General features: G+C 42.0%; 1 protein-coding gene across 3 annotated transcripts in view; it reads right to left on the bottom strand.

The window, feature by feature from the left end:
• Positions 1 to 19,826, bottom strand: part of atrn (attractin) — a 134,633-nt gene that overhangs the window by 81,697 nt on the left and 33,110 nt on the right. For all 3 annotated transcript variants that reach the window (XM_085258069.1, XM_085258070.1, XM_085258071.1), the window contains exons 12-20: positions 18,144 to 18,364; positions 15,617 to 15,738; positions 13,002 to 13,140; positions 11,841 to 12,022; positions 9,669 to 9,888; positions 7,648 to 7,836; positions 5,593 to 5,838; positions 4,917 to 5,054; positions 2,328 to 2,421 (exon numbers count right to left, since the gene is read on the bottom strand). In XM_085258069.1, the coding sequence (XP_085114195.1) occupies positions 2,328 to 2,421; positions 4,917 to 5,054; positions 5,593 to 5,838; positions 7,648 to 7,836; positions 9,669 to 9,888; positions 11,841 to 12,022; positions 13,002 to 13,140; positions 15,617 to 15,738; positions 18,144 to 18,364 (1,551 nt within the window). The remainder of the gene's footprint in view (positions 1 to 2,327; positions 2,422 to 4,916; positions 5,055 to 5,592; positions 5,839 to 7,647; positions 7,837 to 9,668; positions 9,889 to 11,840; positions 12,023 to 13,001; positions 13,141 to 15,616; positions 15,739 to 18,143; positions 18,365 to 19,826) is intronic.

Here is a 19,826-nt window from a genome sequence, read left to right as displayed (position 1 = left end):
TACGAAATCTTTAAAGAAATTTAATAAGGCGAAAAAAAGGCCTCATTTTCATACTGATGACCAATCATTTGTGAAACCTTATCTCAACTTTTTAAATGGATTTTGGAAAACCTTCTGATAATGAAGTCCAGGGTTAAGACAAGTACTAAAAATATAGCTGCAAGCGCTAATGAACAGCTGCTGCTGCGCTGTGCCATGGTTAGAGTTTCTCATTTTGAAATCTCAACATGTGGCTTTACAGGTCTGGAAAATAACATTTCAGGGGAGGAAAAAAACCCACTGAAGTTCATGTGGTTCAGCAATTTTGCACATAAAGGTTGTCGATTACTGGAAACCCATTTCTCAATCTGCTGGTGGTTTGACAGGCTCGTTCTTGGGTTAGCTCAACAACTGACAAATACATGTATGCTGTTAATTTTTGGAGAAGTTGACTAAATCATTAAAAGGAATTCACACTTTTACTCGTCACTGAATGTTGTTTTCACGGTACACAGATTGCAGAAGCCTTGATGCCTGTGATTGACCAGTTACCAGCTTTGATCCCCAAAGTGCTGAACTACAAGCCCGTACTATCTAGGGCTGAACGATATATCGCATTTGCGATAATATCGCGACATGATCAAGTGCAATTTTCTAACCGCAAAGGCTGCGATTATACTCTGGACATGTCCAAATTCATGGGCTGCATCCTCCTGAGGCCGCATTTGTAGACCGATTACGTCACAGCGACGTGCCGAAGGCTGTCCAAATTACTACCATATCCCAGAATTCATAGCGCGGCCCAGCCAAACTCCAGTTTCCAGCAATGGCGGCCGCTACTAAGTTTTAAAATTACTCATACTAATCTTTCTGGGTCACAAAATAAACTTTTAACATATTTTCAGGCGAGAAAGTAGTTGTGTAAACATCAAATATCTGCTCGGTTTATCAAGATATCCCATATTTGCAAAAGTGCTTCGACGTTTTCAGAGGCGTCTGCTACCCACCAGCTCGACAGCTAGCCGGGAGCTCGAGGGTTACTGATGCGGCCGAGAACGGCACAACTCCCGGCACATCATTTTCAGATCACCGCGGAGTTTCGCTGCTCGGGTTAAACGTAATATATAAGTCACTTAGACAACCTAAAAATGTTATTGTTGGGCTTTTTTCAGTGTTTTGTTTGTTCGTGAGTAAATCGGTTTGGCTGAGATTAAAGTTATTAGATTAGATAAAATAAAACTTTATTAATCCCCCGGGTGGGTTCCTCCTTGGTTTTCACACAGCTGACTAAACGTCAAACAGAAAACTTATTAAACAGAAGTATGAGACAGTCGAGAATTTACGCCAGTGTCTGGTTATATTTTAGATAGCAAGAAGCAGACGGCCGAGTTTATTAAACTCCACCGAGACAGCGGTGACGCTAATCAGAACTAGACCGTCCAGTTTCACGCCTTTAAATTTTTAAGGCGTGTTTGTGTGTGTGTTTATACAATTGCTATTATGTTTGCACTTTATGTGTAATGTTACTGACTGCAGAGATCAGTAAGATGTGTGTATTTTTTATTTATTAGTTTTATTTATTTAATATTATTTTTTAATTGAATGACTGTCTAGTAGTTCACAGATGTCGAAAAACTGAGTGTGGTAAAGCCACTGATTTTGTTTATGTATATTTCTGCAATCTGCACATTGTACTGACTTTCATTTTAATGTTTACACCAGGGTTCCTTGTCAGCACTTTATGCTCAGATGTTTGTAAGCTAAAAATAAACTATTGTGTATGTTCAAATATACTGTTGTGATTGAAGAAGTTAAATAAAAATGTCAGTCATCAATTCATGCATCACCTCATGTCATCATAACAGAGGTCTGTCTTCCAGGAAAGAACAGTTTAAAATTAATGTAATATAGTATTGGCCATACTATATGATGTATTGCTTGTCTTTGTTTAATAATACAGAAGACAAAGACCTTAAAAAAATAATCGCATATCGCATCGCAATCACAATATTGGGGCAAAAAAAATCGCAATTAGATTATTTTCCATAATCGTTCAGCCCTAGTACTATCACAAAGGACCATCTTCAAGAAAAAAAATCCTAGAAAAAGTTAAAAAAGGCTATTTGAGGGTTTTCTATAGACCGGTACCACTACTGTGCTGTCAGATTCTCTGGGTGTAACACATAATGGATCTGCTGCACAGAGACAAACTAGAAAATAAAGTCTACGGTACCCCACAAGCAATCTGAATTCTAGGGGTGCAAAATATTACAGTAAAGACTTCAGACATCGCATGAGTGAAAAAGAGGACAGAGAGACAGGCGAGCATCATGAAATGTGAAACTCACAGGTGGCATCTGTCTCCTTTGATGCCCTTGGTGGTACAGAAGCACTTGCCATTGTTAGGGTTGCACATGCTTGCGTGGCCATTGCACTTGCAGGCTGAAAAAATAAATAAATAGATAAATAAATTATTTTACTTATCATTGCAGCAACCACACACAAGACTTGCACAGTAGAGTGAATATATTACACATATATAAATAATCTAATGACTGATTAACTTGATTCAGCACATTCATAACCTATAAGACCTACAGACTCCATTAATGGCCTCTTCCTGTATTAAATCATTTTGCCCTGCGTGATAATAGTGAAGCTCTGTTTTTTATCTTGTCACTTCCAGCTTGGTGGTCAGGATGAGGATTCAAAGTCCGCCGCTAATATTTCATTGGACCGCCTCTGCTGCATTAAGTCTTCTCATGTACATCCCAAAGATTCTCAGTGGGGTTAAAGTCTGCGCTCTGTGCTGGCTAATCCATGTGTGACAATGTCTCATGCTCTCTGAACCAAACAATGTGAGGATGATGAATTCTGACATTGTCATCTTGGAATATGTCCGTGATATCTTGGATGAAAAAAAAAAGAATCCATCGTGCAGTATATCCAGGTGGTCCAGCTGACCCTGCATAATAACACCGTCCCCACAGGCTGTGAGCATGAGGCATGAGGGGTGCTTCACCTCATCGGCTTCACTTCTTACCCTGATGTACAAACCACTATGGAAAAGGTCAATTTAATTCAATTCAATTTATATATTGCTAAATCACAACAGTCACCTCAAGGAGCTTTATATTGCAAGGCAAAGACACTACAATAATACAAATGACTGCATGATCTTTTCCATTGCTCTAGTGTCCAGTCTTCAAGCTTACTGGCAAACTGAACCAGATTAATATCACAGAGAAGTGCTTTTCTTAAGGCTACACACCTTTGAGTTCTCATAATATTGCGCAAGTGAAAAAGCTCTTATTTCATCTATTAAACACAGTTATGAGTTCTACAGTTGATTTTTTTTACAATATGACTGAATGTTTAACGTATCTCTGATAACAATCATTCCAGATGAATCATTACTGTCAGTGCATATAAAAATATTCTGCACAAACAGCATCCAGCACATTATTTAGTTCATTTAAACCCGGGTTGTCAAACATGTGTCCCACGAGCCAGAACAGGCCCTTTACAGGTCAAACCTGGACAAATGGATGGGAATCAGCAAAGATTCAGGATATAGTTTTTACCTTTAGACTGTTTTGCACCAGGAAGTATAGATTTTGCTTTATGTGTTGTTGTCCAAACAGTACTTGCATTAGAGCCAGAGGCCAGAATTACTGTCAGTTTTTTGAATTTATTTATGTGACCCTTGGTCTGCCATACACCAAAGTAAGGTGGTGAAGCCATACATGAACATACATGTATGTGCAACTCTAACATCTGTGCTTTAAAAAATAAAGCATTGCACAGCACCACCTCTCAGCTTCCCCATGCTGTTTAAAGCTTAACATCTAATTCTTACATCTTTTTAAGCTAGCTTGTGGCCAATAATTTGCAACGGTGGCTACGCAACGGTTTTTCCCACCACTATCATCGGATTGTGTTCGGAAGGTGTACGAAGCACGTGAGTCCAGGATTTGAAATCTAACTGAAAAGCTCAAAGATTCCCATGAGGCCGCTGCACCTAGAGACTCAAAAAAAAGGCCTCATCCTCTGAAACTATGTTAACTACACGGGCACACCAGCAGTCATGGCAATCTGGCCCATCACATCGCAACGAGGCAGCACTCTCCAGGAGAAGAACAACTTTCCATCTCCCAAGAGAGAACCGTCTTGTATGTGAACACGTGTGAAATGTCTATTAGGCTTGGTGATTTTTAAAAGACCCATTTTAAGGTGCCTGCACAAACATTAATGCGCATCATCCTTTATATTAATTCATCCTCATTTATCATTCTTAAAATGACTCACCCCTTTGGTAGAAACAGCTGTGAAATACATACAAGTCTGCTAACAGTGGGGGACTTGGAAGAAAAGAGCCACCTTATGATTTATCATCATTTAGTCACACGTGTCATCTTGATTATTTGATAATAATCTCCATTTTGAGGCACTGACTGTGTACTTTTTACTTGTCCACATAATGCCTCTTGAGTCAAACCAATTAGCTGTGAAGTAAAGCATGCCTTTAATGTCCCCGAGGGGGCACGCTGCCAAGATAGCGATGCTGAATGGAGACAGGACAGGTTATTGATTGACTGTCACAGACGCAGAACTTAATAAATATATGTACATACCAGAGGGAGGCATAAAAAGTAAAAATCACACAACATACACTGTGGCTGTAATATACCTGTAATCTAAATTAACCTGTCAAAGGAATAGACAATTGATTTGTTGTCCGACTGACTGACTGTCAGCATTAGCTGTAAAGGAGTAAATCTTTAATATCCCTGGGAAGGCTTTACGGTGCAGCGAGGAATCAGGAAAACGGCTGACATAAAAATGGACTGTAAAATACTGACAAGTTAAATGAAGTCTCGTGCCGAAATACCGACTGGCTGATTTAGCGTCATGCCGAACGGCCCACGGATACTCACGCTGGCAGCTGCCCCCGTTGGTCGGATCTCCGTAGAAGCCGGAGATGCAGCTCTCGCAGTGTCGGCCGGTTGTCAGGTCCTCGCACTTCTCACAGATGCTTTCGTTGACACACTGGCTGTGACCATTACACTGACAAGCTGCAAAAGAGTAAACAAACATACTGCATAAACATCACACCCCGAGACGAGAGGGGGGTACGATAAAGACAGAACATGAAGGAATGAGTAGATTATTCTGAGCAGAGAAATTTATGTAAATTTATGTAAAAAAACAAAACGCTGTTTGTTGTCCAGTGCTCGAGTGTGTCATAAGAGGCATCAGAGCAGCCAGAAGTCTCTTTAAAGCAGCATTTCAATCATTTTAGATGAGAAGATCACTATAGTTATTAAGCTAAGTGAGTAATTCCTTCAAATGCAAGTCCGCCTGTCTGTACCACATAATGAGGAACAATTATAAACCAAAGTGACAATACAGAAACACATTTTCCCAAAATGCAACATAAACACATACTTTCTTTGGATGCCTATTGTCTGATAAATTCACATTTAGGTTTTTGTTACAACGCAGATTTAACAGACAACCATTTTTGTAATCCCCACAACATGTGTGTGTGAAATTAATTTGCATGAATGTCATTTAATGTCACATAACTAATATCTTAGATTACGTTCCTACCTGGGCAGTGAATGAAGGACCAGTTGTACTTTGATTCGCTCGGGCACATGCTGGCGTTGAGGGCTGGCTGAGGATTGGCGGGCAGACCAGGAAGGGTGGAAGGGGCCGGGACAGAGGTCTGGAAGGGCCCGCGGTAGGAACCCTCGATGCACTGACCTTTGCCCGTGTTACTGGGGTCAGTGCACCAACCGCAGCCCGGCTGATCCAGACACTGCCCGCACGTTCTGTATCCAGAACAGTTCTCCGCTGAAGTGAAACACAACGCAGCACCAGGTGATTAAAAAGGTATTTATATTTCTGAATTCTTTGACTGTAAAAATAAAAACGGCTTTTAAAAATGATTCTGTGTTGGAAGGTACAAACAAAACCATCAGTATTTCAACAATCAGAGCTCTGAATTCTCGACATACCGGTACTCAGAAAATTGTGCTTATATGAGAATAAAACACTAGTCAGTAGCAGCAAGCGATAGCGTGATCATTTTTGAGTTAGCTTAAAATAAAGCTAAGACACTGGAACTGGAGGGAAATGGCTATAATATAATCTCCTCACACATTACAGGTTACATCATGTTAGCTCTCGACCTTTAGCAGGGTCGTGCCAGCTGGTTTCACCAGATTTCACTCTTTAAATCAAAGCTAGCCTCTTTGCTTTTAGCTTCAAAGTGGACAGCTGGATTGATCTTCACATCTATAGCCCGGCAAGAATGTGGTTGTCAAAAAATGTCAAACAGTTTCTTCAGAAAAACTGAATGTGTGTTCTATTCAAAAAAAAAAAATCTGGCTTAATTTCCACTTAATTTGGAAAGGAAGAGAGTTTCAAAAGCTATCTATAAGCTGGATAACCATTTAACATGTAATCATCATCAGTCAACATGGCACATGAATGTGTGCCTTTAATTTCCATCTCTCGCCCCATGAGCAGTTCATCCATCGATGGCTATAATAACTTGATTCACCTGCTAGGTTTCATAAAAGAAAATTGTTCTCTGCTGCAAAGACGAAATCCAAAAAGTACCAGGTTTCAAACTATCAAACCAGATTATCGATCCCCATCGGATCGATAATCTGGAGGGCAGTGGAGGGCTACAATTTTATTTGTTCAGCTAAATGGAGGTTAACCCCCCCATTTAGCAGTCCAAAGTTGCTCTACTCTACAGACCAATAATCAACAAGCCTTTTTTGTAAATTTGGTGAAGATCTCCAGAGCAGCATATGGTTGAATGATTGAGTATATTAACTGCAGCTACAGTACTACATACACAGATTTCAGATTTATGCTTTATTTTTCGCCGGGTTTTCCTCGTTTCTTAAATTGCAACTAATGAATCGTGACTGAAGGGCTGGTAGTTATACATGTAGCTGCTTGCAGCTTCAGAGCTTTAAATGAAATGCTGCAACGGTTTCAAGTGTCGGGCTCTTCTTCTAGAGTGTTTTTGCTATGGCAGAAGCTGCAATTTGTTCAAAGTAGGAGAATGACTGGGCAGCCGGCATGAGCTGGCAACTCTTAAAAGTAAACATTTTACGTGCAATCAATGGGATTTTAAATGAGAGACGCAGAGATCAAGGAGATCAGTGATGCACCGCTGATCGGAATCCAAAACATTTACGAATTGCAGCAGCAAAGACGACGGTAAGGGTGCCCAATTTTACTGCTGTGCTCTGACTAAAACATAAATTAGTCATTAAGTGGAGCAATTAGATGAAACTCCTTTACTCCCCTTGAAATTCAATTCATTACATATTTCATTCTAAGAAATAACTCTGTTAAATAAAGTATTACTAAAAGGAGATTAAGAATTTAAACTGTGAAGGGCTACATTAAACGGCTAAAGGTTTTAAAACTTGGTTTTAGCCTCAATCCCACTTTAATGTGGTTAGTTGGTTTCTCATCTTGATTGTTTGGTCATGAAATGACCCTCAGGCCAAAACTGCTTGCCAGAAGTCCTTGGGCAAAAAAGGGAGGAACAGTGAAACTATTGAGGAGCTATACTTTTATAACATGTAGGCAGATGAAATGAAATCGAATTGCAATAACGGGAAAATGATCTCTTACGTGGACAAGTGTTCATGGTGTACCACTCCATACACTGGCCAAAGGGGAAGGAGGCTACATAGGCGTTGGAGTCGACGCACTGCTTCATGTTGCTGCACCACATGCACTCTGAGCTGCTGCTGCTGGTGCATTCGCTGCAGGTGGTTCTCATGGCGCAGGGTGTCCGGCACTGCTTGGCACTGTGGTTGGCTGTAAAATGCAACAAACTCTTTTAGCACAGATGCCTCTGTGGGACATCAGCCTCTGCTGAACTCCAGGGCATTATAAAGCAGCAGCTATAAGTCTCTTAAGCTTATTTTAAAGGGTGAGAAATGAACACAAGTGAATTTTAAAAGGTGTCATTGTTACAGCAAGAGGTATAATGAGCCTCATAGCTATTCACAAATCCATTTAGGCCTCCATCTGCCTTTTGTGTACCCAGTATCAGCCTAATGACAGCCTCATCAGGCAGACATGAGGCATCTGCAACAAAAATGAGCATCAGGCATGACAATCTACTTGTGCAGCCTCAACAAGAACGGACAGAAAGGTTACAGAGGAAAAAAACCCTTTCTCTTCAGCTAGTTCTTAGACATGGCATTACTCATGCATGCAACTTCTTTTTTCTGTTATGTAAAAATACATGTGCATTAAAAGACTTTAAAATACACTGAACAAAAATATAAACGCAACACTTTTGTTTTTGCTCCCATTCCCCATGGGATGGACGTAGAGACCTAAAATTCATTCCAGATACACAATATAACCATCCCTCCCAAACAGTGGTCACAAATCAGTCCAAATGTGTGGTAGTGGGCACATCTGCTATATTGAGATAATCCATCCCACCTCACAGGTGTGCCACATCAGGATGCTGATCTGACATCATGAGTAGTGCACAGGTGTACCTCAGACTGCCCACAACAAAAGGCCACCCTGGAATGTGCAGTTTTGTCTCACAGCAAAATGCCACAGATGCCACAAGCAATGAGGGAGCGTGCAATTGGCATGCTGACAGCAGGAATGTCAACCAGATCTGTCGCCCGTGCATTGAATGTTCATTTCTCAACCATAAGCCGTCTCCACAGGCGTTTCAGAGAATATGGCAGCACATCCAACCGGCCTCACAACCGCAGACCTCGTGTAACCACACCAGCCCAGGACCTCCACATCCAGCAGGTTCACCTCCAAGATCGTCTGAGACCAGCCACCCAGACAGCTGCTGGAACAATTGGTTTGCACAACCAAACAATTTCTGCACAAACTGTCAGAAACCGTCTCAGGGACGCTCAACTGCATGCCCGTCGTCCTCATCGGGGTCTTGACCTGACTCCAGCTCGTCGCCATAACAGACTTGTGTGGGCAAATGCTCACATTCGATGGCGTCTGGCACGTTGGAGAGGTGTGCGCTTCACGGATGAATCATGGTTCACATTGTTCAGGGCAGATGGCAGCTGAGAATGTCCCAGTTCTTGCATGGCCAGCATACTCACCGGACATGTCACCCATTGAGCATGTTCGGGATGTGCTTGACCGGCGTATACGACAGCGTGTACCAGTTCCCACGAATATCCAACAACCTCGCACAGCCATTGAAGTGGAGCGGACCAACATTCCCCAGGCCACAATTGACAATCTGATAGACTCCATGCGACGATGTGTTGCACTGCATGAGGAAAATGGTGGTCACACCAGATACTGACTGGTTCTGGGTCCCCAGACCCCCAATAGCGCAAAAAACTGCACATTCCAGGGTGGCCTTTTGTTGTGGGCAGTCTGAGGTACACCTGTGCACTACTCATGATGTCAGATCAGCATCCTGATGTGGCACACCTGTGAGGTGGGATGGATTATCTCAATATAGCAGATGTGCCCACTACCACACATTTGGACTGATTTGTGACCACTGTTTGGGAGGGATGGTTATATTGTGTATCTGGAATGAATTTTAGGTCTCTACGTCCATCCCATGGGGAATGGGAGCAGTAACAAAAGGTGTTGCGTTTATATTTTTGTTGAGTGTATAAACATAGTGAGCTCACCTGGTCGTTCGCACAGGCTGCCATTCACCGGGCTTATGCAGGTTTGAGCTTTCAGTCCGGTGGCTGCCGGCTCGGCCAGGTAGCCGCAAAACCCGGCGTCGCTTGGCTCACCCGGCAGCCATTGCAGGGTGGTGTTGGTGAACGGCGACATGTCCTCCCAGCACCAGTAGGACACGTTGATTTTCCTGAGCCCTACCCACGGCGTCACAGTGGCCTTGTACTGTAAACACCAAACCAAAGGAGGATTTCACACGATGGCTCTTTGCTCTGATCGAATTTGGTAACAGATTGCTGCCAGATTTTTCTGGAAAACATCTCAAACGTAAGCATCAGTTACACTTATGCTGAAGATTAAATCAGTTTACCTAAATCAATTCCAAAACACATGTTTTTACTACAACACAAAGAGAAAATGTCAGTGCAGCTTTTCATTCATTCTGACGTGCAACACACTGCACCAGGCGCAGTGGCAATAAAGGCAGCTTTACCTCAGTTGACTTGAGAAGCTCCGTTATCCAACTCATCTCTAATCAATGGTTTTAATATTGCAATAGTAGCAAACAAAAAGACTTTTCTCTCTCTCGCAGGCATGAGAGGGATAACTGTACCTTTGAGATCGAATACAATCGCCATTTCTCGGATTGATTAAACCTGCCTGGAAACCGTTGGAACTACTGAACTGGATGAACACCATCAATACAACAAGGGAGCCTGTTCTCAAATCTCTGCGCCCGTATCATTGAAAACCAATGTTATTCCAGAGCGGTTAAGCTTCCATTATTCTCTACCCTTAAGCACAAAGATTACCGAAAAGCAACCACCAGAACAAATTTAGACCAGCAGGGGAAATCTACACGATTTCATTAGAATGGATGAAAGACACTTCTTTAATTCCAGCCTGACTTTGTGATTTAGACCCCTTTTGTCTTATTTAGCTTCAGCATTAGATTTGCCGTGTGGTGGCTGCAAGGCACTTTGCAGGATCGCTTTTTTTGCATGGGTGGCCTAAGTTAAAGGAGGCAGTATTTGCATTTGGTATGTAATTAGAAACTACATTACTTTTTTTCTTTTCTTTTTTTGTAGGGACTTCCCTGATATTACAAAATACTTTTTGTATTATCTACACATCTTCTTCTCGTCTATTTATGAATGAACTGATTGATTTCTTAATGGTTTAATGTGCAAAATGTAATAAAATCATTTCATGTCAAACATTTCAAAATAAGGGGAAAAAAAATCAGATAATTCTACTATTGGAGAAGATAAAACTTCTGTTAAATCTTCTGCTTAACTTGGTAAGATGCACAAATTTTTACAAACCTAAGGAAGTTTAACCCCAACTAACTTAAAAACTGAATTCAGACTTTACAACCCGATACCCAACAGTGCGTCCGGTCCATCCTCCGTCCATATCTGCGGATACGTGAACAGAATAAAGACGGCAGCTTGCGATGGTTGATTGATCGCAGGGATAGATTTTTGTGCATGTGCTCTAATGGAGCGAGTAAGAGATGTCTGAGCTCTGAGGAAGAGATCTGTTAATGGGAGATTTGTTTCACACTTAATGGTTCAAAAATCTCTCTCACACGCACGCACACACACACACACACACACACACACACACACACACACACACACACACACACACACACACACACACACAGAATCCAACCAGAGCTCATTCAGATTAAGAAGGAAAAGAGAAGATTTCAAAAGCTACTGAAAAGACAGCCAAGGGCAAAAACTAGAGAAAGGGCACAAGAGTCCATTTATGCTCATCAATCAGAGAAAAACATGAGAAATAAAAATCTTTCTTACAGTGGACTTCAGATGTGCTGGTCTTTTGAACCCGTGTGTAACTTATTGATTTAGTCTTCTAATGTGTCCACATCCGCTTACTTCAACAAGACTGTATATCAAGGAAGGCTCTTTGTAGACGACATCATTAGTTGTCTAAGTAGTGTATCATTCTTCAGTCATTGCCTGATTTGATCTTTTTGCTGTAATTATCCATTTTTATCTCCGGCACTCTCAGCGCATCTCAAGTCTTATCGGTATCTTTCTCTCTGCTAGTCTGATGACCCAATTTCCCCAAGGAGAATATCACATTTTCTCTAATCCGATAATTAATATCCTGGCTACTTCCCCCTCCAATCGCCCCCTTCTCCTTACCACCACGCTCATTATCTGCAGCTCCTTCAGGACAAAGTCCACCTTCTTTTGTGTGGTCAGAGAGGCCAGGACGGCGTTGTGGTTCCTGCAGGTCAGCTTGGCGTTATCGTACGAGTCCTTGGTCGTGATGAATTTCAGACAAGAGTTGCCCACCAGGTGCCAGCTTTCACCACACACGTTCTCTGCAGGGGAGAGAGTAGACGTCAATACTTCTGATATGCAATATGCAAGCTGACTGTATATCTACTGGAAAAACTGGCCACCTTCAGTTTATGTATGTCAGAAGCAGTACAGGTATTATAATAAAATACAGAACTTTTTAAAAAGCAGTTGTCTCCGTCTTGTAGACATGCAAAGTTTCAAACACGTCCATCAATGCCTCATCAGGTAACTTGTAAACTAAAACCAAGAATATTTCTGCTGTGTTTTTAATTCTATTCTTTGTTCATTTTCCAAGTTCACAACTGATTTTGTAAAATTTGTAATTTTTCTTCACAAATCTATTTTTTTATTTTAGTTAAAAATGTTTTAATTTCCAGTTTAGTTTCAGTTGGCTGTAATATTTTTAGTCTATATTTCTGTCATTCACCAAAACAGAGCTTTCATCACTGTGTAGCATGTGGCTAATTATTTTTAATAGATTTCAGAGGGGGCAGCACGGTGGCTCGGTGGTTAGCACTGTTGCCTCTCAGAAAGAAGTTCAATTCCAACATCAGGCCAGGGTCTTTCTGTTAGTGGGGATTCATAGGTAACTCTAAATTGCCCATAGGTGTGAATGGTTGTCTGTCTCTGTGTGTCAGCCCTGTGATAGACTGGCGACCTGTCCAGGGTGTACCCTGGCTCTCGCGTAGGAGTGACTTTCCTTCTGACAGACTTTATCTGATATATGAACAGTTAACTTGGGTTTGATAACTAGAGAGATAAAATTGGTGAATATCTGTTCAGCACTTCCTGCTTATCTGTGCTGTGTATCAATATTTGACTATTTAAATTCTGTTATCAGTTTTGCACCTCTAGATTTCAGAAACTAAGTATGATTCGTGTTGCCTTTTGCCTGTGTGTGTGTGTGTGTGTGTGTGTGTGTGTGTGTGTGTGTGTGTGTGTGTTGTCGTAATCTTTTCAAATTAAAACTGCTTTATTTCTTCCAAGCATCCCTGTTACCTGGCAGCGAGATGCACTCTTGGTTGCGAGAATCCCACTGACAGTTTTGGTCCACAGCACAGCTCTTGCAGCTTGTTTTCTTGTTGCACACGTACGACGGGTTGTCCTTGGGGCAAACTTCATACTCTGCTATGGCCCCCTGAGAAAAGAAACCCGAAAACAACAGACATCAACACTTTGGACTCTAAACTGCAAAACAATTACATTTCATGATGCGTAAATGATATTCATTCAGATGAAACAAAAAACAACAAAACAAAAAGAAAGGAAACATTTTTTATTAGTCACGCAGAATAAAGGGGAACAGATATATGAGGACCAGACAGATCTTTTCAAATTCGTTCAAAAAGATTTAAACTTCGGATGCGCTGGGAAAAAAAAAAAAAAAAAAAAAAATCAAAGTCTTCTTTTTCCTACAACACAGCTATTTGAATTTAAATATTCGATTATTTAATAACTGAAGTCAGAGATATTGAGACTCATTTCTCACATATTGTGCAGATAAGAGTGCTGAAAGAGACATTTGAACTGTGCGAGTCTGCCGGCGGCTAACAGAGGAGTAATCTGATCATAGATTGACAAACCAGATCCAGCAAACATGAAAATGTTTCATTAGTTGTCACACAAAGCACTGAATTCTGCTCAAGTCTATCCATTTAGTAGACATGGCTGATTATTTTAGTAATAGTATATTTGCTTGCACAGAAAGCCCGAGTCCTTTTTTCTTATTAAACAAGAATTTTATCTTAGAAACGTTTCTTCTTTCTTCCCCCCACATTACTTATATAAAACAATCCACTTACATGTTATATAAACCTTTAAATTAGCCTACATCTTACTGCTCGGGTCGCTAATGAAACACATTATATTATGTTATAAATATGGACTCACGACAAACTGTAAAAACCATTACTCGACATACCTGCTTCAATAAAAAGGAAGAAAATATTAATGTTGACCTTCTTATTATGAATAAATACATTGTGGTAATCATACAATGAAAGAACGGATGAAACGTTTTTACTTGTAGAAGCTGAGATACCACCGCAGCACATATCAGCATCACCATTTGATGAAAACACATTTTTGGGCTCCGCGAGTGCTGGGTTGAACTAAGTGCCTTAATTCCATATTGACAGTGACAGCATCACACAGCTGCTGTGAACCTCTTGTTCCACCTCACTCCAAAGATGTTCCATTGGACTGAGATCTGATGACTGCGGAGGCCGCTTGAGTACACTGGATTGAGATCATTTCAGGTTTGTGACATGGTGTGATACCCTGCTGGAAGCAGCCATCAGATGATGAGAACACTGTAGTCATAAAAGGACCACATCGTGTGCACATGATTATAATCAGAAACCATACTCTGGTAAGGCTTTGGCATCCACACAATATTCACTTGCTATGAATGAACCTAAAGCGTGCCAAGAAAATATCAACAACACCATTACGCCACACCACCGTGGTTTTAACGACTGGTTATTTGAGTTACTGTTGCGGTCCTATCAGATCGAAGCAGTGTGGCCTCTGTTCTCTGACCTCAGGCATCAACAAGGTATTTTTGCCCAAACTGCTGCTCACTGGATCTTTTACATACAAACATGCCATTCAAAGTTCCTCAAATCACTCAAACACACTCACACGCTTATGCTCACTTTGAATTTCTGCAGGTCATTTTGATCATGTCTAAAATGCCTAAATGCATTGAGTAGCTTGCAGTTATATTGGCAGACTAAGATATTTGCATTACCTAGCAGCTGAACAGGTGCAGTGAGTGTACATTATAACAGAGCTGCAAGATGGAAAGGTGTGTGTAGGGTGCTACTGACCATCACAGAAAATCCCCAAAAAGGTTCGTTTGCACGCATACATGGAGCGTCCTATTCTGGAGCATTGTTGCATGGCAGTGAGTGTAGACTCAAAAAAGTAATTTGCCATTAACATAATGTAAGCACTCAGATTCTAGGGATCAGGGTTATTTTGATTTCTTTTAAGGACACATGGGCTGGACTGAGACAGGCTGTATTTTTCCCTCTGATGTGTGTTTTAAGATGAAATAACCTTTGGAGAAAAATGGAAAAAGTTTGTGTAGTCCATTGAAAGCAACAAAAAGTTGCCAAAATTAGTGAAGCTGCACTGGAATTGGCTCCAGGAAACTATTGTGTCTGAGCATTCATTATTCTGTGCTTCAAAGAGCCTCTGACTGCTCGAGATCATAACAACACTACCTATTCATGTATTACAATAAGTTGCAAAATTGCACTCGGCTTGCGTGGCAACAAAATGTTAGTTGGCAATGTTTGCTGAAGTGAATACACATCCACGCATGTAAACATCAGATTGTGAAGTTCTGCAGCTTGCAGAAAAACCACTGGTGTCCAACAAAACCATTACTTTGTGTGTTTAATGTCCAACAAAGGGTTTTTTCTCCCCCAAGCAATGAGGTGACTGCAGGCAGTAAGCCCAGCAGGCCCCTTCTCTACAACCTGATATATCCTGCTTTCTGGATCCTCCCAGGCTTATAAGAAGCACCTCTTCAGCTCCTATATGTAACACAGTTAGAGGCGATGTCCCCAAATGCTCTGGGCAGGGTGGAGAGCAAGTTTTCTTACCGATGCAGAGGTGCAGTTACTTCCAAGAGACACGCATTGGCTCGAACACCACTGGCAGCCGTTGGTGTTGGCAGTGCAGCTGTAACAGTCGGTATACTGGTCACATCTCTCAGCATCACCGTCTGCAAAATGTAGAACAGGGTGCACTTTTTTTTTTTTAATTTATAAGAACAGAGACAGAAATCTTCCAGTCAGTTCAAAAGTCAAAGCAACCAGTAACTCTGTTTCTGCCATTAACCACAGCTCAGTCAAAACATTTGCCGTCTCTTTCGGGGTATCCAGTGTTGACTGCCAGATCGCATCCCTTGTATTTAATGTGCCGGAAAGAGATGCCATGGAGCGGTTTCCATCTGCCAGCACTGCTGTAGAAGCAAGACCGGAAAATAAGACAGCCGTGCCGAGGAGAAAGACTGATGTTTCTGGGTTTTCCTCTTTGTGTGACAACTGACAAACAAACGGAAGACAACTCTCAACAGGAACCAGAGAGAGAAGGCTGGACTGTCCTTCGTGATTACCTCACTGACACACACGCTCACATGTAAGAAATTGTGTGTGGGTGCATCAGTGTCACGAGTGTTAGCGTTGGGGGTTGTTTATAATTAGAAATCAAAATGTAATAAAACCTCAATGCAATTAAAAACCAAACAAACACATTTGCACATCACACAAAATGTAAACAAAAACAGAATCCAGGATTTTATTTGGTAGAGAAAACAGAAACCATAATGAGTGTTGAAATTGGGAAAATGTACTACTATATTAGCTAATTTTGAGCAGCAATACATCTTTAAAAAGTTGGAACGGAGGCAAAAAAAAAAAAAAAAAAGACTGGTAAAAAGTAAAAGTAAAAAAGTAAGTGGTCCTAAAATGAAACAGCCGGTGGGACATTTTGCAACTAATTAATTGAATTAGCACCAGGTCAATTCCTGTTTTTACTGCCAGAGTTTCTCAGAAGGTGGGCAGAGGTTCTCCAATTAGCAAAAAACTGTCAACAACAATCAGAATGTTCTCAACATAAGATGGTGAAGTCCTTGAATATCTCATCATCTACATAGTATGCTTGCACTAGTGCACCAGTGGCCAGTCGTGCTCCTGTATGCATTTCCCCCAGCGGAAATAATATCTCCAGTTCTAGAGAGAGTGTGTCGACAGCAGCTCTCTCTGATTCTAGTGGCCCCTTGATGGATGTGGATATAATGAGTCTTTTAGCACCAAGGCCTTGGCAGTTTCATCTCTGAAGGGACCTCCTCTCTCAGGTGGGAGGAGAAGTGGTTCATCCGCGCCCGGATCTGGCGCCTTCATGCTTACCTGCTGAGAGGTCTAATGTGATAGATAAGCAAGCATAGTAGCAACAATCTAGGGCCTCAACCAGACCTTCAAGCAATGGTGCTAGGACCGGCGCAATCCTCCATTCCAGTGGTCTATTCTGGATATTTTGACATTGCTGCAGGAGATTCAGCAATATTTGCTCATCTTATTGGTTTTGATTGGGTTGCACATCTCCTTGTCATAAGTTTTTGTAAAAGGGTTTGCCGCCCGAGACCCGTGGTTAGGTTCAGTGTCCCTGCATGGGTCTTTGGTGCTGGAGCCCCCTTGTAGACCCCTTTGAACCCACCGAGTCCATGTATACAAAATTTCTTTCATATAAGACTGCACTGGTTCTCCCATTGGCTTCTGAAAAGCGAGTAGGTGACCTTCACGCTCTGTCTGTGCATCCCTCCTGCACACAGTTCTCTCCTGATGGCCTCAGGGTCGTATTGTACCCGAATGCGGCATGTTTACCCAAGGTCATTCCTGCATCTTATAGCTCAATGGAATTTGAGCATCTGAGCTTTTGCTCCTCTTCTTTTGCATCTAAGAAGCAGAAGAGGATGCACGTGTGCTATGTACAAACATTAAGAGCACTCAGAATGTGCTTTTATGAGACCAGTTGTCTGCTTCGCTAATCCGACTACAGGTAGACCCCCCCTGTTTAAACAGAGGCTGCCCCACTGGATTATAGAAGCTATCTCACTGGCATACAGCACCAAGGATCCCGCTTTGTCCCGCTTCTTTGTGCTGGGTCTACTGCACACTGGTGATGCTGGTGGTCCGACTCCAGTTTGATGGCTGCTCTATGGGGTGCATATATATGTTCCATACTTATGTGTTGCACCTCATTCCTCTCCTTCAGGGAACAGAAGTTATAGGTATAACTGTTTGTTTCTGGATGATGCATGAGGGCCATATTTTCCACATTCCAAAACTTACCACACATACACAAACACGCACAAGCACACACAGAGGAAAACACCCAGGTGACATATTTTTTCGCTCATTTTCCCTCTTTGATGTGAGGAACTGTGTTGGCAGCCCATGACAAACAAGCCGTTTCTGGCAGCGTATGCATCTCATCGGACATCAGTGAAGCGAATGCAGATGAGTTCTGCACACACTGAAGGAAAGCATCGAGAACCCCAAATTATCTTGGATTAGCTTCACGTGTCACGTCCGTGCGGCATTTCAATGCAACTGCAGCGTCACCTACATGATCTCGTGTTGCAGGAGGGCTGCTGCTGCTGTTCAGTGCCGATAACGTCGCTTTCCCAAGGCAGACAGGCCTCCTGGGTGGCGTTCCACACGCAGTGAATTCCTGGCCAGGCCTGGCTGCAGGACGTCGGGCTGGAAAAGGCCGAGCAGCTGGGCGAGGTGTACGTGAGGACATCGCGGAGCAGTAGACTGTTAAAGCCACCGAACACGTACATAACGCTGCAGGAGAACAGAAGAAAAGAATTAGAGGACTACAGGTGAAATAGATGTTAGGAGGGAAGGGATTCAGGAAGTAAGACAAGTGAATTTCCTCCCTACTATTTTGCCCAATTTCAACCCTTTTTGCACACTCCAAGTGATCCTCCTCTTCTCTGGGCTTCAACCTGCCTCTTAAGTCTGCTAAATCCCCAACAAGCGCTCTCTTCCTGTGCAGATGGACCTGACAGGACCCCCTACTGTGCGCGTGTTAGAGTGCATTTTGATGATGGGTCCAGGTCGTTTCTGAAGATGTTTCTCCACTGGCCTATGTTCAGCTACTGGGATTACTCTGCGAGCGTGGGCCTAAGCGTATGCATGCTCTCAGACTCATCCACCAATTACCCATTCACAGGCTGCCCGGCCGGGTAGATGGGTAATTTGCACAAGTCTGATCAAAAGCCACCCCCACTCCACTGGATCGTGGAGGGCACACTTCAAACTGCACGCTGAGGACATCCTGCTGAGTGCCTAGATCGGGAGGAGGAGAACATGGTAGTCTTGCAGGGGACTACATCAGTTAACCACTTTCTTTTCTTCTCATTTAAAAGATGTGAGTCATTGTAGAGAAAAAGTCTTACGGATAGTGAAAGCGTGTGTTTTCCCTCCCAATCATTTTCTTTCAAAAATATTATGAAAACTGTTTTTTAACAGAGAATTTAAAGAAACTGAGATAGCAAGACACAGTTCAAAGGAAAGACTGTGCCAGGTTTTTTTGGGGGGGCCTGAAAGCAAATGCAGATCCTTTACTTTAAAGTTCAGACCAAAGGATGCTTGGAGAGTTTTGCTGTAGTACTTAAGTTAATGTGGAGCAGGTACATCAGTCTCTGTCTTCAATATAACAACTCAAACCTGACATTAAGGACTACAGCAGTAGAGCCTGTTTTTTTAAACCTTATTACGGCTTCTCGTAAACTTGCTTATCGTCATTTAATACATTTAAAAAAAATACCGCTCAGTTCAACTGCTGTGAACTTTTGATTGCGCTGAACTCGAACAGTTAATGAATGCATGAACAAACTTTGAACTGCTCCCAAGGAAGTGGAGTCATGAGTAATACAAGGACTGCCCCAAACAGGGGTAGTGATTAATGTTAATATTTAATGTCTTCTATACAACAGGATGTATAATGTAATATGGATCGCAGCGTCTTGCTCTGCTGGCAGAGCAGATCATATTTAGTGATGACTCATCGCTTCTGCTCGCAGCACCATCCCCATCACAATCTATTCATATTGCAGACTGATAATGAAATGTCATGTATGGATCCACACAGCTTTTCCCAAGGCAACAAGGGTTTGATTTTTCCCTGTGATGCATTGTTTGCTCGTTTTCCTTTGCTTCAAGTGTTTCCCCTTTGTCCCCGCTCTGTGCTGCCATAGTGCAAGACCATTTCCTTATGCTACACCATAAATTCAACACAATT

The sequence above is a fragment of the Mchenga conophoros genome, linkage group LG19, assembly GCF_057382185.1.
Source record: "Mchenga conophoros isolate Kocher_MC1m ecotype Shallow Benthic linkage group LG19, M_conophoros_male_GT1.1, whole genome shotgun sequence".
Classification (NCBI taxonomy): Eukaryota; Metazoa; Chordata; class Actinopteri; order Cichliformes; family Cichlidae; genus Mchenga; species Mchenga conophoros.
This window is presented reverse-complemented; position numbering and strand designations above follow the sequence as displayed.